The 26,625-nt window shown below is 48.7% G+C and overlaps 1 protein-coding gene across 1 annotated transcript in view; it reads left to right on the forward strand.

Annotated features, from left to right (window-relative positions):
- tmprss3a (transmembrane serine protease 3a) overlaps positions 1-26,625 on the forward strand; it is a 62,764-nt gene that overhangs the window by 8,154 nt on the left and 27,985 nt on the right. Inside the window, exons 4-7 of the mRNA XM_038801412.1 lie at positions 15,088-15,204; positions 17,153-17,276; positions 21,786-21,911; positions 23,563-23,606. Of these exons, the coding sequence (XP_038657340.1) occupies positions 15,088-15,204; positions 17,153-17,276; positions 21,786-21,911; positions 23,563-23,606 (411 nt within the window). The remainder of the gene's footprint in view (positions 1-15,087; positions 15,205-17,152; positions 17,277-21,785; positions 21,912-23,562; positions 23,607-26,625) is intronic.

Here is a 26,625-nt window from a genome sequence, read left to right on the forward strand (position 1 = left end):
TCAACCACATTGCTGTGGGTCTGAAGTCACGTGTAGGCCAGGCCAGGTAAGGATGGCAAATTTCCTTCCCTAAAGGACATTAGTGAACCAGATGGCTTTCTATGACAATCGACAATGGTTTCATGGTCATCATTAGACTTTTAATTCCAGATATTTTATTGAGTTTAAATTCCATCACCTGTCATGGTGGGATTCGAACCCGGGTCCCCAGATCATCATCCTGGGTCTTTGGATCACTAGTCCAGCGACAATGCCACTATGCCACCGCCTCCCCTGTTGGTGTGGGTTTCCTCCGGGTGCTCTGGTGTCCTGCCACAAGTCCGGAAAGGCATGCTGTTAGGCAATTTGGACATTCTGAATTCCCCCTCCATGTACCCGAACAGGCGCCGGAATGTGGCGACGAGGGGATTGTCACAGTAACTTCATTGCAGTGTTATTGTAAGCCTTCTTGTGACACTAATAAATATTATTTATTTAATTATTTTCCAAAACTCCCTGCGTTTTAGAATGATCCCAGCACATTGCAAGTTGCAAATGCAACACCTTTATTCAAGAAGGGAGGAGAAATAAAACAAGGAAATACAGGCGAGTTAACCAGACATCAATCATCAGCAAAATGCTATAATCTATTATAAACAAAGTTATAAAAGTGCTCTTTGAAAATCATAGTATGATCAAATGCTTTTATGAAAATGAAATCATGTTTGACAGGTATATTAAAGTTTTTGGAGAATGTTACTTATAGGGTTGATAAAGGAGAACCAGTAGATGCAGTATACTTGTATTATGTCACCATAGTTCCAGATGACCAGAGGCTGCTTTCCCCTTTGAGGGGGGGAGCTGACTGTTGGTGGTTTAACCTGAGGATCACCACACCTCAGGCGAGGGGAAAGTTTGAGAAGGCAGGGTCTTCATAAATAACCTCAGCCGGTACAGGGATTGACCCGTGCTTTTGGCATCGCTCAGCAACACAAACCAGCCACCCAACCAACTGAGCTAAACCCCCAAAATACAATCAGCTGCACAACTTTTCACTGGCACTGAGTTAAACAGGGGGATTGGAATTAACACTTGCATAGGCACTGAATCTTAGACCGCTCCGCCATGATATCAGAGGCCGTGTTTAGTGGAGTGACATAAGGCTGTATGAAGGACTTGTGACACGGTAATGTCCCTACCTCTGGGGCAGAAGCTCTGGGTTCGAGACCAATCCCAGGAATTGGTGGCCAAAGAGGTGCATTCATAATTTGGATAAAAGGTTGAGTATCAATTGCAAGACCCTTCCAACACACAACAGTGGCAGGTGGTGGTGTCACCATCTCTGTGTGTGTCTTGAATGCCCATTGGTCGTGTCCTATCTTACTGACCTATTGGTTGACTGTCTGTGTGTCATGATGTCTCTGGTGCTCCCTCTAGTGTCTAGCTAGGTGTAGTGTATTCACATTAACCCCTTGTGTATTTAGTGTCCTAGTGTATCTACATTAACCCCTTGTGTATTTACAGTGATGCATATCACCACAGTATCTACTTGCCTTGGAGGCAATACAGCAAAGGTTCACTAGATTGGTTCCTGGGATGAGCGAGTTGTCCGACAACAGGAAGCTGAGTAAATTGAGTCTATATTCTCTGAAGTTTGGAAGAAGTTTAGAGTTTAGGGCGGTGATCTCATTGTAACATATATCATTCTGAATGGGCTAAACAGGGTGGATACTGAGAGGTTCTTTCCCCCCTGGCTGGGGAACCTAGAACACTTGTGAATTGAGGGTACGATAAGTCGGTTCACAGATGACACAAAAATTGATGGTGTGATAAATGGTGAGTAGCAAGGCCTTAAATTACAGGACGATATAGACAGTCTAGTTGGATGGGCAGAACAGTGGCATATGGAATTTAACCCTGTAAAGTGGAGGTAATGCATTTTGGGAGGAATAAAAAGGCAAAGGAATATACAATGAATAGTAGGACGCTACAAAACACAAAGGATCAAAGAGACCTTGGTGTGCATGTCCATTATCCCTAAAGACAGCAGGGCAGGTAGGTAAGGTGGTTAAGGAGGCATATAGGATACTTGCCTTTATTAGCGCAGCATAGAATACAAGAGCAGGGCGGTTCTGATGGAGCTGTATAAAACACAGGTTAGGCCGCAGCTGGAGTACTGTGTGCAGTTCTGGTCACCTCACTGTAGGAAGGAAGTGATTACACTGGAGAGGGTGCAGAGGAGATTCACAAGAATGTTGCCTGGGCTGGAGGGTTTCAGACCCCCACTGGATAGGCTGGGGTTGCTTTTCCTTGGAGCAGAGAAGGTTGAGGGGAACCTGATTGAGGTGTGTACAATTCTGAGGGATATTGATAGCCTGGCTAGGAAGGAACGTTTCCCCTCAGCGGAGGGGGTCAATAACCAGGGGGCATAGATTTAAGGCCAGAGGCAGGAGGTTTATAGGGGCTGTGAGGAATCTGGAACTCACTGCCTGAAAGGGTGGTAGAGACGGGAACCTTCACAACGTTTGAGAAATATTTAGATGAATACTCGAAATGCCACAGCATAGGAGGCTACAGGCCAAATGCAGGAAAATTGGATTGGAGTAAGTAGGTGCTTGATGGCTGGTGTAGACATGATGGGCCGACTGGCCTCTTTCCGTGCAGTAAAGATTCTATGCCATGATTCTCTATCTTGGAGTCTAAGTGCTCCCGCTATCGGAAAATCATGGCAGTTTTGCGCTGTAACTGGGAGAGGCGCCCAGCTGTGAGGCTCACTCCTAAACCATTCGAATTTATGCATGGTGGAGAGCTCACCGGATTCCCCCCCGCCAACCCAAACCCTCACTCCCACCCCCCCACCCCATTTAAAAGGATGGGCATCCTCTCCCCCACCACGGGAATAACGGATCACCCCTCCCACACCACGCTCGCATGTGACTGACCTGACCCCTCCACTCGAACACCCCACCCACCCCAGTTACCCTCATACTCCACAGCTCTCCTACAGCCCCCATCAGCAGCCCATCGGACCCCTCATCATCCACTGCCATCAGCCACCCCATCAGCCCCCCCATCAGCCCCTCATCAACCCCTCATCAGCCTCCACCATCAGCCCCCCCATCGGAACCCTCATCAGCCACTGCCATCAGCTCCCCCACCAGCCCCTCATCAACCCCTCATCTGCCCCCCATCAGTCACCCATCAGCCCCTCATCAGCCACCACCATCAGCCCCCCATCGGAACCCTCATCAGCCACCCATCAGTCACCCATCAGCCCCCCATCGGAACCCTCATCAGCTACTGCCATCAGCCATGCCACCAGCCCCCCACCAGCCCCCCATCTGCACCCCCATCAGCCCCCCCATCAGCCCCCCATCAGCCACCCCATCAGCCCCTCATCAGCCACCACCATCAGCCCCCCATCGGAACCCTCATCAGCCCCCCCATTAGTCCCCCATCAGCCCTCCATCAGCCACCCCATCATCCACCCTATCAGCCCCCCCACCAGCCCCTCATCAACACCCCATCAACTCCCCATCAGCCCCTCATCGGAACCCTCATCAGCCACAGCCAGCAGTCACCCCGTCAGTACCCCATCAACCCCCCATCAGCCCCCCATCAGCCACCCCATCAGCCCCTCATCAGCCACCACCATCAACCCCCCATCGGAACCCTCATCAGCCACCCATCAGTCACCCATCATCCACCCCATCAGCCCCCCATTAGTCCCCCATCAGCCCTCCATCAGCCACCCCATCAGCCACCTCATCAGCCCCCCACCAACCCCTCATCAGCACCCCATCAGCTTCCCATCAGCCCTCCATCAGCCACCCCATCAGCCCCTCATCAACACCCCATCAGCCCCCACCTCTCATCAGCCACCCCTTCAGTCACCACCCTCTGTCATTGCCAAAGTTACCGTGCCGCCTGGTACCATGGCACCTGCACACTGGCAGTAACATGCGCGCCTGGGACAGTGATCCCCAAGAAGGAGAGGGTCAAGGGGGTCAGGCTATAGGTCATGTGCCCCACTGCTACTGCCAAGCTGCAGAAGGGGGTTCCCACAAGGGTTGTGGGGCTTGGATGGCCTTGGGCTGTTGGTGAGGATTTGACCTGGGACCACCGCTCCTGTGCCTGTTCTACCCCTTCCAGCCTTGTGCAACCTAAAGGTCACCATTGGCATGGTAATCTCAATGCTCAATGGCAACCTCCTTGTCTAAGTATTTAATTGTGTCGCGCCCTCCTCACCCTGAACTACTCTGCCTGACATCTGAAGCGCAGTCCAGAGAAGAAACAACACAGCAATATTTTCCCTTTCCTAACATCTACTCCCTCAGACAAAAACCTTTAAAATAGCAGCTGTTACAAGTGTCAGAGGCTTCCAGGAAAGCCCACAGCAATTAAATTCCCCTGCCACCCTTTGAAATGTAAAACGTCCCTTCAACTTCACAGAGCAATACCTCATGAGCCTATGATTGACAGCTTAATGGTACAGACACAGCTGCTTGGTGGGTTGTTTATTTGTCTTTCCCTTCATGCTTGAACACATCTCAAGGACCCTGCTTTTGCAATGACTGACAGCTCCTCACCGCATCACAGGAGCTAAGTAGTTTTGCTTCTTCCCTGCTCATAGCAGAAAGCTCTTAGCTCCTCTCCGATGGAAGAGCTGCACTTTGACCAACCTCACACTAGGGATATGGGGAGTCAATGGGAAAGTGGAGTTGAGGCCGATGATCATGTTGAATGGCAGAGCAGGCTCGAGGGGCCAAATGCCCTATCTTGCTCCTAATTCCTAAATTCCTGTGTTCTTTTCAGCTCGATGGGAAAAATGAATTGATATGATTGATAAAGAAAGTGGTTCTGCAGGGCCAAGCATGTCGGAAGGCAGCCAGTTGCCAGTGGAATGTCACAAGGCTTAGTACTGGTGCCATAAGTGGTTTGAAGGAAAAGGATTATGTCAAAACGCATGGAATAATAGAAGAACATTGTTATAATTACAGATTATAAACTCTGCTCCCATGTAACTTTAGGGATTGCAGCTGTTAGTAATGATTTCTGCATTTTCAACTTTTGAATCTTAACTTGTCTATTCCCTCCTTTTTCGGTGTACTATCATCTTTTATTAGTTAATTTCTCGTGTCTACCACCCGATCACCAACCTTTCCTTTTGTTCATTTTCTCCCCTTTCCTCCTTTCTTGTAATTACCCTTCAAACCAGATGCTGCGTATTTACAGCATTGTTTGCTTTTAGAGGACAGGTAGTATTGAGGAAGCAGGTAGGCTGCAGAAGGACTTGGGCAGGCTCGGAGAGTGGGCCAAGAAGTCGCAAATGGAATATAATGTGGAAAAGTGGAAGGTTATGCACTTTGGTCGGAAGAATGGAGACTATTTTCTGAATGGGAAAAGCCTTAGGAAATCAGAAGCACAAAGGGACTTAGGAGTCCTATTTCAGATTCTCTTAAGGTTAACGTGCAGGTTCAGTGGGCAGTCAGGAAGGCAAATACAATTTTAGCCTTCATGTCGAGAGGGCTAGAATACAAGAGCATGGATGTACTTTTCAGGCCCCAAAAGGCTCTTGTCAAACCCCATTCAGAATACTGTGAGCAGTTTTGGCCACCATATCTAAGGAAGGATGTGCTGGCCTTGGAAAGGGTCCAGTGGAGATTCACAAGAATGATCCCTGGAATGAAGAGTTTGTCATATGGGGAATGGTTGAGACTTCAGGGGCTGTACTCATTGGAGTTTAAAAGGATGAGGGAGGATCTTATTGAAACTTACAGGATACTGCGAGGCCTGGATAGAGTGTACGTGGAGAGGATGTTTCCACTTGTAGGAAAAACTAGAACCCGAGGGCACAGACTGACTAAAGGGACGATCCTTTAAAACAGAGATGAGGAGGAATTTCTTCAGCCAGAGGGTGGTGAATCTGTGGAACTCGTTGCCACAGAAGGCTGTGGAGGTCAAATCACTGAGTGTCTTTAAGACAGAGATAGATAGGTTCTTGATTAATAAGGAGATCAGTGGTTATAGGGAGAAGACAGGAGAATGGGGATGAGAAAAATATCAGCCATGATTGAATGGCGGAGCAGACTTGATTGGTCGAATAGCCTAATTCTGCTCCAATGTCTTATAGTCTTATTTCATATTTACAGCAGCATTTTGCTTTTAATAAAAATAAATTGTCAGGCTGCAGAACAAGAAGTATAATGCATAAATTGAAAGATGTAATTGGAGATTTGGTCCACTCTACCCAGGCCTCACAGTATCCTGTAAGTTTCAATAAGATTCCCCCCTCATCCTTCTAAACTCCAACGAGTATAGACCCAGAGTCCTCAACCGTTCCTCATGTGACAAGCTCTTCATTCCAGGGATCTCATCAGGGGTGCAGTGTGTAGCCTTGAGCTCCCTGTGACAGAAAGGGTATCCAGTTATTGGAGGGGATATGGAGAAGATCTACACAGTTGATTTCAGAATCTAAGGGAATGACAAACGTGGAAAAATTTCAACCCCAGGTCTTTTCGCTCTGGAAAGAGACCGAGAGATGGAATTATACAAGTGGTACAATGGTTCGCACTGCTGTCTGACAGGGCCAGGGACCTGGGTTCAATTCTGGCCTTGGGTGACTGTCTGTGTGGAATTTGCACTTTCTTTCCGTGTCTGTGTGGGCTTACTCCAGGTTTTCCGGTTTTCTCTCACAGTCCCGGTCAGGTAGGGTTACGGGGATAGTGCGGGGGAGTGGGCCTAGGTAGGATGCTTTTTCAGAGACTCTGTACAGACTCGATGGGCCGAATGGCCTCCTTCTGCACAATCGGGATTTTATGGAGACTGAGAGATGGATAGTGTTATGTGAGAGTACCTTTAAGAAATGGGTGTTTAAGAAATGTACCTTTAAGAAATGGGTGTTTATCAGTGATGTCAGAGTGTGGGTAGAGCTGGGCTGTCTGTCAGCGTTTTACTTTCGTTTTAGGCTGTTTGCTGCAGGGTGTGTTTTAGTTTTGTTTTCAGAGCTGGAAGCTGCAGTCACAGCCAGAAGGTGTATGAGTCTCTCTCTCTCTGTAATCTAAAGACTGTCAATCGATCCTTTGGTGATTTAAAACTAATAACTGCTCTCAGTAGTGACTTTAACCTGATGTGCTTCTGTTAAAAGTTTTTTTTAAGTCTTCTGGATGTTAAAAGGAAAGCTTAAAGGATTACTTAGTGTTGTATTTGAATTGATGCTTGCTAAGATGTTCACTGTTTGTTTCAAAAAGGTTAACTTGAGTTAATAGAATAAACATTGTTTTGCTTTAAAAAAATACTTTTCCATTTCTGCTGTACCACACCTGTAGAGTGGGCTGTGTGCTCCCCATACCACAATGTATTAAAAGTTGTGGGTCAGGTGAACTCCATGATACACTTTGGGGTTCTCTAAACCCTGGCCCATAACAATAGACTGTTTAAAATAATGAAAGATTTTGATAACTTAGATCCAAAGTCAGTTTAGGCCATGTGCAGAATTTAAATCCAGCAGGCCATGTTTACAATTCTGAAAGGAACAAATAAAACATGAAGGAAGAACATTTTTACATAAAGGGTGGTGATTATGTGAAGTGGATTATTGCCACGGGTGATGAAACAGGAAACTGAATGATTTTCAAGAGGGAACCAGACAGATTCTTGACAACAAATGGGTTTTAAAAATGAGAAGAAATGCACCATGGGAATACTGTGCATAAATAAACTAGATGGAGTGTACTTCACTGCTGCCTAAAACTCTTGTTATGTGACTCAACAAGCTCAACACCATCCAGGACAAAGTAGCCCGCTTGATTGGCACCTTAAACATAGATGCACTGCAATAATTCACCAAGTTTCTATACACAGCACCCTCCAAACCCATCACCTCCACCTCTCTGAAGGACAAGGACCACAGGCACATGGGAACACCATCACCTGCAAATTCCCCACCAAGTCACACACCATCCTGTCGTGGAAATATATCAGTCGCTGTGTCAAAATAATGGAACATCCTCTCTAACAGCACTGTGGGTCGAAATAATAATAATAAATTGCTTATTGTCACAAGTAGGCTTCAATGAAATTAATGTGAAAAGCCCCTTGTCGCCACATTCCGGCGCTCGTTCGGGGAGGCCAGTACGGGAATTGAACCCGCGCTGCTGGCGTTGTTTTGCATTACAAGCCAGCTGCTTAGCCCACTGTGCTAAACCAGCCTCTACCCAGAGCACATGGGTTGCGGCGATTCAGGATGGGATTTGTCAACAAATTTTCATGGGTAATTAAGGATGGGCAATAAATGATGGTCCAGCCAGTGACAGACAAGGAAGACTGCATAAATCTATTAGAAAATGAAACACCTCAAGTTGCCTCCAAAGTGCATTACAGCTAATGAAGTAAATTGAAGTGTAGTTCCAGATAATATTGTCGGGAATCATGGCAGCTAATTTGACACAGAATGCTCCCACAAATCGAGAGGAATGGATAGCTTGCCCTGCTGATTCAGTTGGTGAAGTTGGTGTATTACTGCACCTTGTTGACAAGAGGTCGGAGGTTCAATTCCTAATGAGTGCTGAGCTGGGTGGCCTCACATTGACACAAAGGCGCATACTGACTCTCAGTAAATTCACATCGAGGGGCTGCAAACAATTTTCTAATGAGCGCTGCCGGAACCGGACATGTGACGGCCCACATAGTAGAATGGCATGTTACCGTTGTTCACACACTGTTTGCGATCAGCGTTGTCTCGGCGCAGAAACAAAATCAATTTCAAAATAACCACTTGTTGGATATTAGTTTGTTTTAAAAGTTGCTGAACTTGATCCCTGTTTCCTGACCATGATGTGTCACTGATCGATCATTCTACACAGCATTGCCTTTCTTACCATCATTTGACCCCTCGCACTCACATTTCCGGAAAGAATCCATCATTTTATTTTCAAAGCGTCCCAAGCAAATGCACACGGCTAAGGGCACATTCCTCTGACGGACATTTACTCAGATAGTATTTACTACCTTACAGCTGACTTCAGTGCAATCAGTTTGTTGGCAGCATGGTAACACAGTGGTTAGCACCGTTGCATCACAGCGCCAGGGTCGCAGGTTCGATTCCCAGCTTGGGTCACTGTCTGTGCAGAGTCTGCACGTTCTCCCCGTGGCTGCGTGGGTTTCCTCCAGTTTCCTCCCACAAGTCCTGAAAGATGTGCTGGTTAGGTGAATTGGACATTCTGAATTATTTCTCTGTGTACCCGAACAGGCGTTGGCGTGGCGACGAGGGGATTTTCACAGTAACTTCATTGCAGTGTTAATGTAAGCCAACTTGTGACAATAATAAAGATTATTATTATAATTACCCGGATATTATCTAGGTAATACAGGATTAGCCATTGGTTTTCGCAGATCCATATACCTGGCAAGCTAGTGAAGCAAGATGTGTACATACCCAGATAGAGAGAAATGTACATGGCTTAGAAGTCTTTAACTTCCTCTTAGCTCTATTGACCTGTGTTCACAGCAAATAAATGGCTTCCATTAAAAAACAATCGATGTAAATTTGAACCTTTATGCGCAACTCAATTGGGATTTCAGTCCAGGGCCAACAGCACCTTTAATATTGCATAAAGCACTCCGAATCAAGTTCACTCCGGGAGGTAGGAAGTATCACACTGTGCAATAATTATGTTCTGGGCAAAAATAACAATCACGTTTATTAGCAAATTACACAATTGTACAGAATTAACATACTTTGAATATTCTTCTTGTGCAACCGGAGGCCTTGTGACACAATGGGTAGCTTCCTTGCCTCTGAGATGCAAGCTCCGGGTTTCAGTCCCAGTCCAGGATTTGCCAGCCAAATAAGGTGCGTTCATAACGCGGCCAAACATGTTGGGTGGAATTTTGAGCCCATTTTAGGCGTCAGCGTAAACGGCGCCGCGGGTCCAAAATCACGCGAGAGTCGGAAAACGAGATTCTCCCTGGCGAGGATCTTGTTTCTCGATTTTCCATGCCCCTTGCCCATGACACAATGAGGTTCGGTGGGTAACCTCATGTTAATAAATTACAATATCATTAGAAAGCCGTCACTCTGCACCCCCCCCCCCCCCCCCCCCCCTCAGTGAATATTACAGCTCTATAAGACGTGATCCTGGCGGCCTCATCTCCGAAGGGGATATCAGAGGTGAGCACGCAAGTCGCCATTACACACCAGGGGGTCCAGTGGAGAGGAAGTGTGAGTACTAGCTAACTCATTCCCGGGTGGAGGGGCATTTGAGTCCTGACTGTTTGCAGAGGGCGGGTGCGGGGTGGGAGAGTTTGCTGCTCACAGGCCCTTGTGAGGCTTCCATTATTGTGATGTTCTTGGTCTCCAATAAGGGGGGCCTTTGAATGGACTTTGCGCATCTCAGGTTTAAGCAATGGTTGGTCTGAGAGATTGCCTTTCTGGAATAGCAGCTGGAGAGCGGGAAAACTCACAGGGTCAATACAGGAGTCCGAAGGCGGGGCTCAGTGACACTCCAGGTTGGATGGGCAATGTGGGGGACTGTGACATGGAGTGCTGATAAGCACCATTAGGGCAATAGGACCCTGACACAGAGGGGATAATGAGGCCAGTCACATTTACCCCCAACCCTCAGACTGCAGTGGACAGCTGTAGGGTCTGAGCAATGTCGGTGGACACTGTCTGTGGTCCAGGAGACCAGGCCATCAGGGGTGTTATCATAGGTGCCTGGGTATGCAAGATGGAAGGCTCGTATGATCCACTACCCAACAGGGAATGCAGGTTACAGTTAGGGATCATGTTGAGTATAATCTGGAGGCTTGAAATAAATCAGAGCTCAGCAGCCAGCAGTGAAACAAGAAGTGTTGTGGGAGCGTTTCAACCCCCCCTGGAAGTCAGTATGCAGGGCAGACCTTGTACTCAAGTGTCCTCAGCCCTCACCCTTGGGGAGCATCTGTGGGCCACTAAGGCTACTCAAGGTAGATGCCCATCTGTCACACGGAGTTGGGAGAGGTTTGAGTGGCGACATTTCCATTGCGTGAGAGGGTAAGGAGGTGAAGATCATTGGAAAGGCCATGAGGTCCCATGTCTTGATCAGGCAATGGGTCAGGGCATTGACAGGAATCCTCATTGCTCACAGGTCTGCTCCCTCTCTTTCAGTCCGAGGAATGTGATGATGATGGAGCCAGTGGACATGACCTTGCTTCTTATTGCCATGGGTCGGCAGGGCCTGATGAGTTAATGGGGTCAGGGCCGCACGTGGAGGTTGTGCAGGGGAGGCACTGCTGGCTATGTGTGTATTGGAGGAGAGCAACATACCTCCAGATGGACGCGAATCAGTGCCATCGACTGCGGTTCAGGGATGATGGATCATCTGAGCCAGGTGATGCCACATGGGCTGGGAGGTCACCCATTGCCCGTGGCCCTGCAGCTTTCAGCCGTGCTGAACATTTATGCTAGCGGCTCATTTCAAGGCTGAACCTATGTGGCTTTCCCCAGGTTCAAATCCCGCCATTGCCGATGGTGAAATTTGAATTAAATTAAAATCTGGGATTAAATGTCTAATGATGACCATGAAACCATTGTCAATTGTCGTAAAAACCCATCTGGTTCATTAATGTCCTTTAGGGAAGGAAATCTGCCATCCTTACCTGGTCTGGCCTACATGTGACTCCAGACCCACAGCAATGTGGTTGACTCTTAACTGCCCCCTCAAGGGCAATTACGGATGGGTAATAAATGCTGGCGCAGCCTGTGACATCCACGTTCCATGAATGTATATTAAAGAAAAAGACAGCGGACTGGATTCTCCATCCCACCACACCAGATTCCTGCTTCAGCACCCGGCATGATGCTCGGTTATGCCGGCTGGTCAATGGGTTTCCCGTTGTGGGGTAGCCCCACGCAGTCAGGAAACCCCCGTACTGCCTGCAAAACGGAGCGTCCCGCCGGCAGAGAATCCAGCTCCAGGATCTTTGGCTTGCCCTCCTCTCAGAGGAGATCGATGATGAGCCAACGGTGCATTTCCCACATGATCATGGGGGTTGGCTGTGGATGCTGTAACAAAATGAGAGCAGGGAGGCACTTTAAGGGTGCACATTGTGGCTTTTAATAGATTAAATGGTGCGAACATAGATGGTACATATCTGCTCATACCTCAACTCACCCGTGACCACGCTGTGACTAATTTCATTGCCTTCCTAACTCTCCTGCTACATCAAGTTGTCTCTCCAGGATCCACAGGTAAGGATAAGGTGGCCTGCTGTCTTCCACACTCTGTTGCCTGAGATGACATTGACGGGTGTCCTTTGGCAGGCGAGGAACTTGAGGGCAGCACGGGTGTAGTTGTGCTGCCTTTCCTGGTGTGTGGGGCTGGAGGTGTGTCAACCAGAGTGGGGTGGGGGTGAGGGGGGATACAGATGGGCTGGACAGCCCCAGGATCTTCTGGGTGGGAGGCCTTGGGCTATGCACCAGACGATCCTCTCCCCTGTGGTTGCAAGAGGGAGTCCCAGGGTGCCAACTTGCCCTGTTCACGCCCACCTAGGGGTCTCTGATGGCCTGGGTGACCACTCCCCAGTTGCTATTACGACTTTTCCATGTTTGTGGAAACCAGTGCTGAACGGTGTCCTGGCGAGGTCTCCCAGGCACGGCCGTTAGATCCCGAATGCTGGGGAATCCCGTAAAAGCATATTTAAAGGGGCCTTATGGATCATTTAAATATGCAAATCTGGATCACACCCAGTGTGGGCGAGATCCGTGTGACATTGTGGGAAATGTTTAGAATACAAAGGGTTAATGTCATATCACAATTAACCTCTAGATGGAGCTAGATGCGGATCTATATAAGGCACTACTCACAGGCTTCTGGAAGAAGGCTGGAGAGGAGCAGTGAGAGAGTGTAGAGTACAGTTATAGATAGGGGGCGGGATTCTCCCATGCCGCACCGCATGGGTGAATCGCTGTTCTCGCCATTTTTTCCCATAGTGCCGTTTTGACACCGGCAGGCGGTTCTCCGAGGAGCGGAGAATTGGCGCCATTTGCGGCGGTGCGTTTGGCGCGGTGCCGGTCTCGGGCCGCTGTCCGCGGCCAGGCCGCCGATTCCCCGGCCTTGATGGGCCGAGCGGCAGCGCAGAAACGGCAGAGTCCCGCCAGCGCCGTTCACACCTGCTCGCAGCCGGCGGGAACTCTGCGCGTAGGGCCGGGGGGGGGGGGGGCGGCCTGTGGGACGGGGAAAAGCGTTCCTTCACCGCGGGGCCTCCGATAGGGTGTGGCCCGCGATCGGGGCCCACTGACCGCCGGTGGCCTCTCCAGCCCTGGCCCTATTTTATTACGCAGCCGGCCCCTGAACCCCCATGCCATGTTGCGTCGGGGCCGGCGCGGTGAGGAAGTCCCCCGCGCATTCGCAGGTTGGCGCGGCCCAACTGCGCACATGTGGGTTGGCAGTGGGAATGGAGGCTGCAGCAGCATGAACTGTGAGGGCTAGAATTGGTAGTGCCCGTGACCTGAAACGTGATGGCGTTCACGACGGCGCGAACACTCTGCCTCCATTTCGGAGAATCCCGCCTCCCGGGTGTAGAGACCAGTGTTAGTTGAGTGTAGATTGTAGATTACTAGATTATTGTTTACTAGAGGAGTAATTGGTCGCGCTTTAATAAGTAGTGTAAATAAAAGTTAGCTTTGTTAATGAATTTAGCTCCTGTGGTCTTTATGAACACTACGACATCCATCCTGAGAACAAGAATCACAAAGAACACCACAGTCCAGATCGCGAGATTTAGTTCAATCGCGCAAAGCGTTTTGAGCATCACAAATTCCGCAAGGTGCCTCTCGCGAGATTCAACGGCCTAGTCCTCCACACCAAGTTGGGCGTGATGAAGCCGCTGAATCGCGCCCATTAACTGCCACAGAATAAATGTAAATAGCTTCCATTAAAGACAAAAAGTAGCCTTCATAAGGCACATGCCTGAACAAATCACTCAGCTGGTTTGGATTTGAATTGAGTGACTTGGCTCCTCCCTCAAGCAAACTAGCCGTAAATCAGCCAAACAATGTCCATTTTATTCAACTGGGGGGACAATTTCTGTGAGAGAATTTGATTTCTAACCGCCCCCCCCATATCAAGAAAATATTAAAGCTCACGCTAATACATATTTCACCCGTAACTCTTGTCCCAGCCTCATTTACAGCACAGCTTACCTCTATAGTGCTTCCACCTTATGCTAAAATGTAAGGAGTAATTTTGTGAGGATCTGCTGCCAGTGATCATGTTTAGAGAGTCTTTGCACCATCAAAATGCTCCAGTGTAAATCCAGTGTCAGGGCCTATAGTGAAATATAAGGTCGGCTATTTCACGCTCATTGTAGTGTTGTGACCTGAGCCATTTCTTTCTGAAGAGAAAATTATTAGATGCGAAAAACAGTTTAAACAAAATGAAGATGTAGAATGATTTCGGGGAGATGGTGGCACTGCCACTCGACTAGTAACCCAGAGACCCAGGTTAGCGCTTGTGAGGATACAGGATCACACCCCACCACTGGTGGGATTTAAATGCAATTACATCTGGAATTGAAAACTAGAATCAATAATGGTGATATGAAAACCCATCTGGTTCACTAATGTCCTACAGGGAAGGAAATCTGCCATATTTACCTGGTCTGGCCTCCAGGTGACTGTAGACCCACAACAATGGGGTTGACTTTTAACCCCCTCTGAACTAGCCCAGCCAGCCACTCAGTTCTGGGGCAATTAGTGATGGGCAACAAATGCTGGCCTTGCCAGTGAAACCCGTGTCCCCTGAAAGAATAAAGAAAAATTCAATCCTGTTGCTTTTGTGAAAATGTATTCTCGAACAAAGCTGAGTTGGCTGGATGGCTGGTCCGCGATGCTGAGCGACGCCGACAGCGCGGGTTCAATTCCCGTACCGGCTGAGGTTACTGAGGTTTCAAACTCGCCCCTCGCCTGAGGTGTGGTGACCCTCAGGTGAAATCACCGCCAGTCAGCTCTCAAAGGGGAGACGTCCTCTGGAACTGTGGTGACATTTACATTTTTCATTCATTCACTTTGAGAAAGCAACTGTTCAAAGTCAGAAATGATTACAGCACCAATTAAAATTGTTTCAGTCACACACAGCTGCGTTGGCAAGTTCCCATGTCATGCGTCCTCATCGTGTATATGGCACACAGCTCGGTGCGATGGTACGAAAGACTGCGCTTCGGGAGAAGATGAGCTGGGATGCGGTAAAGTAGAAAATTGATTCCTCTGAGTGTTTGTTTTCCTATTGGGACAAATGGTGCTGGAGAGGTAACAGAACGTCGATGATGCATGCCATTATTAATAAATAAATCAGCCAGCAAAGTAAGGGGATTGGGAGACGCTGTGGGTAGCTCATCCCCAAACTTTGCTGACTGATTTCAATTGTTTGCTTTGCACAAAATGACATCTAACACTTCATCTTCGCTAATGACACAGCAAGTTGGTAATGAATAGCTTGCATATCCTTTAACAACAGGATGTTTGTCAATGCAATGCACATCAATCTCCCGGGCCCAGAGTGGGAGCAATTTAACCTGTCCAAACTCATTCCTGCAAGTAGTAAATTCTTCTCAGAGATTTCAAAGATGTCAAACCTTAACGTTGAACATGATTTTCCGATTTGTGCTCTTCACCTTTTCCCTCCCTCTTCATCGAATCATCCTTCTCCTCGCTTTGGATGGGATCTTCCCATATTTTAGGTGCTAGTTTCAGCAAGAAAACCAGCTTGTAGCTGTCCAGCTGCACAGCCGAGTTTTCTCTCCAGGTTCTCTGACATGTGGTCCACAGACAATTCGGGGGCACGGTTTGTGGCGTCACTCTGGCAGGGCGGGGCCTGGTAGAGCCGGCAAGGACGGCGTCACAGAGATCGTGGTGCCATCTTTCAATGAAGCCCAACTCCCCCTGACCCCCCTCTCCTCCAGGAACACAGGAGACACCCCCACAGGTATCAGGACAGGCCACCCTAAACACAGACATCGGGGAACACCAACCCCCACATAGACATCAGGGTGAATCCGCCCCCCCCCCCTCCCCGAAGTATCAGGGTGATCTTCCACTCCCCTACACACATGTGTTTGGTTTGGCCAACACCACCACTTCCCCACAAACATTGGGGTGACCCCCCACCCCCGTCCACAAGCAGGCATCTGGGCAACCAACCCAACACATAAGGGGAACCGCCCCCCCCCCCCCCCCCCCCCCCATGGGGCTCCCCCAGAAGGCCTGCCTGTCAGTGCCACCCTGACAGTGTCACCTTGGCAGTGCCATCTTGGCAGTTTCAGTGTACTGCCCAGGCATGCTCTCCCTCCCCCCCCCCCCCCCCCCCAAACCTCCAGGCAGCCATACTTCCCTTTGCAAGTTCTCCTCGACTCCTAAAATGTTTTAAACACCTGTTGTAAACCAATGAGAGGATTCAGTGAGGGTGGGGGGAGGCACATATTGTGGGAAAATGCTTGAATCATATTAAATTTTGTTACAGTGTGCTGAAATGAGTTTTCCGCTCTCTGAGGGGCGGGGGAAATTGGAAAACGAGATCTCGCTGGCGAAAATCTCGATTTCCAATTCTCCTGAGATTTTGCGCCCACATCACCGTTTGCGCTCAGGGCAAACACGGGCCTAGAACCGTCCCATTTATTTCTTTCCTGGACCTGATTTGACTCTGATTCACCTGAATTCCTTCTTCATTATCCTTCTGTTGTTTTATTTTTGATGCTTAAACCTCTCCGGTTGAGGGGATAGACTGTTGGCGTCATCATTCGCTGAGGTCCGTTGCCTTCTCTGTGCAAACGTCAGCCTACACTTCCAGAAAGTTGCGGCCCGAGGAACGTTTGAGCTGACGGGGAACAAAAATACATTTACCGGATGGTGCACATCATGAGACGAGCCCACTTCAATATCGACCCACTGAACTTTTGTGTTTTTCAAAGCGCGGAATTTAATTGCTGGAGGATGGGACATAATTCCCATTCAAACAAGGAGCAACACCCGCTCACATGGCAAACATACAACGGACATTGTGGATGATGTTATGCTTGCTGGGTTTAAGGAGCTCGGCAAGGGAATGCCTATTGTTGACAGCTTACAACGGTAGGTTTGGGAAGTGTATCTGCTCCAACTGTAACCTTACCCTCTTTTCCCTTTCTGCTTTGTTAGTGCGTGTCAGTGGGAAGAGTTCAGTAGTGCAGATTTATACAGGAGGGACCTGGAGGACGGTGTGTTGGGAGGGATGGAATGCTGTACATGGAACCGCTGCATGTAAACAACTTGGATACAGCAGGTACGTTTAGTCTTTAAAATGTATCTTCTTCCCCAAGCCCAATCACACAAAAGCACTGATTCTCTGCTGCAGTGCTGCACTGCTGGAACTGCTATTTTTCTAACGCAACAGTAACCGAGGCCTGATCTCACCCCTCAGCTGGGGGTAAAAGGTCGCACGGCACTGCCTCCAAGAAGGACTGGCAGGTTCCCCCCAGTGTCCTGGCTGTTTGAGTTTTGAAAGGTAACCAGTCGGATTGACCCCTCTGGCTTGCTGTAGTCACGTGATTATGCCACGAGGCTGCCTCTGGAGGGAGACATCTTGGCAACTCCTAATGCAGGTTCCGCAGCCACATGGCCTGGCGAACAACAGAAAACACCGTGAACATTGGTAGGACCAGAGGTCTCCACCGCCGGCCAATGGTGAGCCACCTCTGTCGCCTTCGCCACCGTAAAACACACTGCGGGGGGAGGGGGAGGTGGCGGAAAGTCCCACCACCCACTGAGAACCCAGGAACACAGAAAGGTTAAAAATCTGGGAAAAAAGCTGCTGAAAAAGATAAAGGAAATCAGACAAATTTTGCAAGGCTACAGGTGAGCCGCAGCTAAGAATAAAATACAGAGAAGTGCGAATCAGCAAAAAAGCTGCTGAAAAAAGAACAGAAGAAATGTAGACACAAAAGAACGAAAAGAATACAAAAAAAAGCTTCAAGTAAATTACTAAGTGAAAATGGCTGCAGTAGATTTCCATTCTTATCGTGAGTCAGAATTGGCTGTTTTTCCACTTACAATGGCCAAAATATATGACTACAACAGACCTAATTAACAAACCTGAACTGATGCGAATAGCCACACTGTTAATGAAATGAAAAATGAAAATGGCTTATTGTCACGAGTAGGCTTCAATGAAGTTACTGTGAAAAGCCCCTAGTCGCCACATTCCGGCGCCTGGCCGGGGAGGCTGGTACAGGTAGGACTGCTACAAAGTGTGTATCACTCTAAATCTAACAGGTGTACAAAAAAACACAAAAGATATTTTGAGAGCCCCAAAAGCACCTTTTGAACCCCGAGTGAATAGTACAGATGAACGTTATGTTTTCAACACTAGAGTTCTGAGTGAAAACGGGAACATTGTATGGCACGTGATGTTAGAAGAATCAGGTGCATTTGGACAGCATTAAGGTGATCTGATTAAAGATAAATTATCCATAGGTGTGAGAGACCCCTCAGTGAGAGCAAGTCGACTACAAGATGAGAAACTGTTGCTCAAGAAAGAGATAGACCTGCGACAAATTATGGAGTTTGCGAAGCGTCAGCTGGAGCATATGTAAAGCAAATCAGGACAGGAGATACATTATGCTGTGGGAGCAGCTACACTGAAAGAGCGGAGCAATCACAGACAAAGAGCAGGTTGCAAATCCTGCGGAGCACGGCATGCACAGGGAAGGAAGAATTATCCAGCGGGGGAAAGAGTGTTTTAATTGCAAGAAGTAGAATCATTTTGTGCACAAGTGTCTGCCCAGAAAAAAAAATCAAATCAAGCCTATTCAGATGGTCACTGGAGACATATCAGCAGAGTCTGATGAAGAATTACACACAGTTCAGTCAAGACTATCAGCAACAAATGGTTTGTGATTGTTACCATGATGACCTCAGAGGGAAGTGTCAAGTGAAAAGAAATGCCAGATAGATACAGGGGCATTGTGCATTGTAACGGCCTGCATACATCTGTGTGAAGAGGCTCAGCATGGTGATCGAAGATGAAGCCTTCAAAGGTAAGATTGAGGCTTTATGATGGCACGGCACCCATAGTGAGAGGATGGTCTAGTCTGATGACTGCGATGGAACATCAGTTACCATGGAAACAAGGGCCACGGGAACGACAATCTCTGGACAATAAACATCGTCCAGCCATTGTCAATGCGCACAGACTCCAGGAAGAGGCCTGCACGATTTAAAGACTGTGGGTGGGATTTTCCTGCCCCCCCCCCCCCACCTTCTGTGACATGTTTTCCAGCGGTGCAGGTGGCTTGCCATTGGCTGCTGGTAAGAACCTCCGGTCCCGCCGATTATTACGGCACTCTGCACGGCTCGCCCATCCCGCCAATGGGCAACGCGCTACAGTGGGTCACCTGCGGCAAGATCTTGCCAACAGGAAGGGCTGGAAAATCACCCCCTGAATGTGTACAATGCATGTGCACAGACTGACGAGTAGAACAAACACTTGTCGGTGCATGAGAACAGTGGAGGTATAAGGCAGGTAAACATGTATTTTGTTCACTGGGAAAAAGGGGATGTTTGCATCTTCAGTTCAATATGAAAGGGGGATGTTTGAGTTTTGAAAGGTAACGGGCGCGATTCTCCGCTGCCCACGACGAGTCGGAGAATAGCGGGAGGGCCTTCCCGACATTTTTCCCGACCTCCTGCTATTCTCCCCCCCCCCCCCACGGCCGCCCCACGACACGAATCGCTGCTCGCCGTTTTTTTACGGCGAACAGCGATTCTCCCCTAGCCAATGGGCCGAGTTCCCAGGCCTTTACGGCCGTTTTCACGAACGCAAACACACCTGCTCTCACCGTTCGTGAAAACGGCTGCAAAGTGCCATTCCCGACAACTATGGCACCGATTGGCCGTGCCAAGCGTGGCATGGGCCCACGATCGGTGCCCACCGATCGCGGGCAGCGGGTCCGAAACCCGCGCACTCTTTGTTCCTCCGCCGCCCCGCAGGATCAGTTCGCGGGCGGCTGAGGGGCATGACGGCCCACGCATGCGCGGGTTTGACGCATATGCGTGATGACGTCATCTGCGCATGCGCGGGTTGGAGCCGTCCAATCCGCGCGTGCGCGGCTGACGACATTGTGCGCATCAGCCGCCGTGGCCCTTGGCGCACGGGCTTAGCGACGGTCGCTAAGCCTGCGATGCCGTGCTTCGCGGGGCCGCACTGCTAGCCCCGCCCGGGGGGGAGAATCGGGTCCCGGGAGGGGCGCGGAGGCTGCCGTGAAACACGGCCAGTTTCATGGCAGCCTTTACGACTCTCCGCATTTGCGGAGAATCGCGCCCAACACATCTGATTGACACCTCTGGTGCTCCGTAGTCACCTGGCAATGCCATGAGGCTGCCGCTGGAGGCAGACATCTTAAGATCAATTTAGTAAGGACATCTCACAGAAGCAGGCACTGAAGAAGGCTGCTGCCCTTATGCCTGAAACACTGGCCAATATCTATCCCTCAATCAGCACCACCAAAACAAACGACTTGGTCGCTTATCTGACTGGTGTTTGTTTGGAGCTCGCTGTGTAAACCCGCCTTCACAACCCCCGCCTTCACAACCTTGCCCCTCGCCTGAGGTGTGGTGACCCTCAGATTAAGTCACCACCAGACTCTGGAACGGTGGCAACATTTACATTTCAAAAGTATTGGCGGTAGAGCGTTTTGGGAGGTGTTGAGGCGGCTGCATGAAAGCCCACTAGAGAAATTCAAACCCTTCTTTTTTTTCTTGCCTATCCCTGATTGCCTTCGAGTTATGGATAAGGAAGAGTGCGTGAAGCGGCTGAAGATGTGAGACATCAAGTCAATTGAAACTTTCAAGACGAAGGTTGATTGATTATCGGTGGCTAAGGAATATCAAGAGATGTGGGTTAACTGTGTTTAAATGGAGGTGGAGGCACAAATCAACCATCATCTAATCGGATGTGGAGCAGATTCAAGAGGCTGATTGACCAAACGGTGCAGAATTCTCACATAGCGTGGGGCAAGTGGTTGATTAATGACCAGATTCACTCAACAGCTGAGGTTTTCGCAAACAGCGGGCCTGATAAAACATATAAGAGGTCGGCACTGCATTGAATTGTCAGGACCAGAGTTAATCAGTTGGACGTAGGGGAGGGAGCCAGCCAGAGAGGTCTGCATGGATGTGACGGCCCAAATGGCCTCCTCCTTTGTCGGAACCGTTCTACGATTTTAAATCGTGTTGAGTTCTTTATCTTTCCACAGCTCCCAGGAGGCCATGTGGAGTAGAAGAATGCATATACACGGTAACCTCTCTAGTCCAGAATGCTTGGGACCAAGTCATTTCTGGATTTCAGAATCTTCTAGATTATAAAATGACATTAGAACGCCGAACCACAAGTGCACGAACCAGAAAGCAATGTGAATATAAATATCTATGTTGCCATGAGTTCTCGGACCTGCTCAAAGAGTTTCTGTACAACTGGTGTTTCCGAATGGCAGATTTCCAGACTGGAGAGGTTTGAGTGTATTGTGACACATAAAACATCACAATTATGTGGGACTCCCTGGATGGAGCAGCAGGTCTTTTCTCTGTCCGCCCTTTGTTCCTGTGTTTGGACATGCAATGCAATGGGAAAGTTCCCCGGATTTTCCTCAGGGTGCAAGGTGATGCATGGGAAGACATGGCTTCCCATACTGTTACCTATCGTTCGAATTTTTATTTGTCTGGTTGTAAAGTGTTGCTGGTTTTGACTCTGCGAGCAGTAAGACCTTTCCCTCATCTCTCTGCGTTGTCTTCCCAGTTATATCAATTCCACGGAGCTTCCCATTGCATCCATTGAGGAGAAGCTGAAACACAACTTTGTGGAAGTAAACTTCAGCCAGCACACGATCCATAGCTCCAGGATACAAATGGTGATCCCACTGAGGTACATAAACCATGAAAGATTCATGTTTTATAAGCTTAATACATCCAAATCAATTGCTTTTGCTCTGGTGATTTTACTGATTTTCAATTCAGTCACATTCCCGGACAACAAGTCTTAGAAATATGACTCAGATAGAAAATGCGAGGTCGGGTAGGCACGGTGGTGCGGTGGTTAGCACTCCTGCCTCACGGCACTGAGGACGCGGGTTCCCATGGCCGGCACGGTCGCATAGTGGTTAGCACTGTTGCTTCACAGCTCTGGGGTCCCAGGTTTGATTCCCGGCTTGGGTCACTGCCCGTGCGGAGTCTGCACGTTCTCCCCGTGTCTGCGTGGGCTTCCTCCGGATGCTCCGGTTTCCCCCCACAGTCCAAAGATGTGCGGGTTAGGTGGATTGGCCATGCTAAATTGCCCTTAGTGTCCAAAAAGATTTGATGGGGTTACAGGGTTACGGGGATAGGATAGAGGAGTGGCCTTAAATAGGGTTCTGTTTGCAAGGGCCGGTGCGGACTCTAAGGGCCAAATGGCCTCCTTGTGCACTGTAAATTCCATGATTCTATGAATCCCGGCCCCGGGTCACTGACCGTGTGGAGTTTGCACATTCTCTCCGTGTCTGCGTGGGTCTCACACCCACAACCCACAGATGTGCAGGGTAGATGGATTGGCCATGTTAAATTGCCCCTGAATCCCTGCTGTCTCACGGCGCCGAGGTCCCAGGTTCGATCCCAGCTCTGGGTCACTGTGTGGAGTTTGCACATTCTCCCCGTGTTTGCGTGGGTTTCACTCCCACAACCCAAACATGTGCAATGTAGGTGGATTGAACACACTAAATTGCCCCTTAATTGGAAAGAAATTAATTGGGTACACTAAATTTATATTTATATGCATGGGAAGACATGGCTTCCCATACTGTTACCTATCGTTCGAATTTTTATTTGTCTGGTTGTAAAGTGTTGCTGGTTTTGACTCTGCGAGCAGTAAGACCTTTTATTTTTTTATTTTTAAATTAAAAAAATAAATTGCCCCTGAATTGGAAACATTTTTAAAAAAGGAAAGTGTGAGGCCCAATGATCTACTGAATGTCTCAAGTTACTACTCTTCGTCAGACCTACATGTAATGATTGACTATAATCGCTGCTTTTTGCTTTATCATTGATTTTCGGCCCAGTACTCCACAGTTTGCAGACAAGAATCTATTGCAAGTTGAGAGATCCCAATGTGGTTTGAAGTTAACTGTAATGTTAATCAGATTTAAAGGTCACAGGATAAGTTTGGGTGAAGAAATCTCTGCAGCTCATTTGATCTCAATTTGGCAAGACGTCTGCGCATTGGAGCATCTAACTTGTTTTTCAATGTGTTGGAAGGGATTATGGGGGGGGGGGGGGGGGGGGTATAACTTGAGGTCAACGATGAACCTGACGATTTGTAATACGATCAGGTTATTTTAACAGTCTATGGAGAACATGGATAGTCAATGGATATCCAGGAACGATTCCAAAAGCGTTCCGAGTCCATTTCCATCGATGCTGAACGAAATATTGAACCTTAACGAAACTCTATCGTCGCGTTGTTGGCCATTTTCGTATTTTAATGTAAATGTACTTGTTCAGTTTTGGCTTTTTACCTCTGATTTGCTTTTCTTTATTTTTTGCAGTACCGAGTGTAATTCGGGCAAGGTGACATCACTGAAATGTTTAGGTGAGTTTCATGGAGAGAGGATCCTGTTCCAGGTACTCGAAGATGTTGATTATTATTACAGTAGTCCCCCGTTATACCGCGCCCCGCAATACCGCGGTTCGCGATATACGGCGGGGGTGCTTATGGACTCCAACTTTTTTCACTCTTTTTGAAACACCTTTTTAAGCCGGTGAACTTGTTTGTCATTCCGATTAGCCGCGATGATTAGCCCGATTAGCCGCGATAAATAGCCGCGATGATTTGTAATTAAAGCGTATAAATACAAAATGCCTAAGCGCAAGTCTTACACAGTGAAGGAAAAGATAAATTTGATAGACCGTATTAGAAACGGCGAAACAAAGGCAAAATTATCCAGAGAGACTGGTGTGCCAGAGTCAACCCTCCGTGGGTGGGAGAAAGATGAGGACAGTTTGAGAACTTATGTTGAGACAGTTTCTGAGAGTGAAGGGCTTGCCAGGAACATCCTCAAGGACTACATGGTGCAAGAGGAGCTGACCCCAGAGCAACTCTACAATGCAGATGAGTCAAGGCTCTACTGGAAGATGCTGCCTGACAAGACCCTAGCTGTCAAGGATGATGCCCACAAGACTCTGGGGTTCAAGCAAGCCAAGAACAGGCTCACCATCCTGTTTGCCAGCAATGCCACAGGAACACACAGGCTGAAGCCATTGATTGTTGGCAAATTCAAGTCTCCTAGATGCTTTCACCACATCAACATGGAGAACCTACCCATCACCTACCGGAACTCTGGCAAAGCCTGGATGACAGCTACCCTATTTGAGGAGTGGTTCTTCAAGTAATTTGTACCCAGTGTCAGGGACCACCTTAGTGCCCGCAACTTACCGCAGAAGGTCACACTCCTACTGGACAACTGCTCAGCCCACCCTCAGGGAGATGTTCTCAAGACCAGGGATGGGCAGATCCAAGTGCTCTATCTCCCAAAGAACACCACCAGCAAGATCCAGCCATGTGATGCTGGCATCATTCAGACCTTCAAGTCTGTGTACAAAAAGGAACTGATCCTGGAAATGATAGACTCTCCTCTCACTGTCCCAGATTACCTGAAAGCCATCACCATCAAGGATGCCTGTTATCTGGCAGGGAAGGCCTGGGGAGCTGTGACAGAGAAGACCATCGCCACAGAAACATTCACAGAGGAGGAGATCATCGACCAGGTCGTCCAAGAGGAGGCAGAAGAAGAGGCAGAAGAAGAAGAACCCCAGCCCACAGTTGCAGCAAAGAGCCACTCGGATGCCATCACGCACCTGAAGTGGCTCATAGAATATACAGAGCAACAGGACTTCGACCCCATATACATACTACATCTAAAGAATCTCCAGAGGCAAGCACAAGTCAAGATGAGGAAGGGGATGTGCCAGAAGAAACTCACAGACTTTTTCATGTGATTTAAATGATTTTTAAAATATGCTTGTAAGTGCTATTTTATGTATTATTGTTTATATTTTTGAGTGGTATTTTTTAATAAATTTAAAACTTGAAAGAACTTTGATGTTTTTTATTTAAAACGCCCTTCCATTCTTACATCCACAATACTGAAACTACCCTGATAGGTTCACTTGTAATTATTCTTTCCCGCAGCAGAACATTATCTGGCCATGTGTTGCTCTTTCAAAATTTTCGTAGGCTCTCCGAGGCTCGGATGCAACGCGGGTGGCTGTCTTGGACCCCAACACCCGCGGTATAACGGGGGACTACTGTAACAAGGTTGCAAAGTAAAAAAGTGTCACAAAGCGCTTCATGTATTGGTCACATAGGACAGACGATCAAAAGCTTGGTCAAAGACATGTTGGGCAACACGGTTCACAGCGCCAGGGTCCCAAGTTCGATTCCCTGCTGGGTCACTGTCTGCGCGGAGTCTGCACATTCTCCCCGTGTCTGCGTGGGTTTCCTCCGGGTGCTCCGGTTTCCACCCCCAAGTCCCAAAGGACGTGCTGTTAGGTAATTTGGATATTCTGAATTCTCCCTGTGTGTACCCGAACAGTGCCAGATTGTGGCGACGAGCAGCTTTTCACAGCAACCTCATTGCAATGTAAGCCTACTGTGACAATAAAGATTATTATTATATAATTATAATGAAGGTCTTTAAGGAGGGAGAGAGAGGGAAAGAAAGATGGAGAGGATTACTGGGGGAAATGGGGGCAGACAGGGAAGTGGATGTTCCTATGATTGGAGATGAATTTCCAGTGTTTAGCTCGTTTAAGGCAGTGGGCGCCGCCATCTTCTCCCCCTCAGACTACGCGCGGTCAGTGGGCGCCGCCATCTTCCCCTCCACACAACAGGTGCGGCCCATGGGCACCGCCATCTTTTTCAACCGCCGCCACGTGCGGCCCATGAGCGCCATCATTTTGTCCTCCCCAAGATCTTCAGGCGCCGCCATCTTGTCTCCCCCACGGCACATGGGCACCACCAACATTCCAGGACCCGTGCTCCCTGGGCACCCCATCAATCGACACCAGCGACGACCAACCACGACTCGCCTCAGTGACCATCGACCAGTCTCGTCCGCACAAACTGGCCATCGCATCAACCAGCGTTAAGATCGGCGGACACGTGACCTCTTGCCTGCTGGACTCCAGGAGCACCAAAAGCTTCATTCACCCGGATACAGTAAGGCACTGTTCCCTCGCGGTACACCCCGCCAATCAAAGAATCCCACTGGCATCCGGATCCCATTCCGTGGCAATCCGAGGGTACTGTACGGTCACACTCACGGTCCAGGGCATAGTATTCAGCGGCTTCCGCCTCTACGCCCTCCCTAATCTCTGCGCTGCCCTGCTACTAAGCCTGCATTTCCAGTGTAACCTCCAGAGCCTAACCCTGAAATTCGGCCCCTACCACCCCTCACTGTGTGCAGCCTCGTGACCCTAAAGGTCGATCCACCTTCCCTCTTCGCAAATCTAACCCCGGATTGCAAACCCGTTGCCACCAGGAGCAGAAGGTACAGCACCCAGGACAAGACCTTCATCAGGTCCGAGGTCCAGCGGCTGCTTCGGGAAGG

This window comes from Scyliorhinus canicula, chromosome 7 (assembly GCF_902713615.1).
Source record: "Scyliorhinus canicula chromosome 7, sScyCan1.1, whole genome shotgun sequence".
Taxonomy (NCBI): Eukaryota; Metazoa; Chordata; class Chondrichthyes; order Carcharhiniformes; family Scyliorhinidae; genus Scyliorhinus; species Scyliorhinus canicula.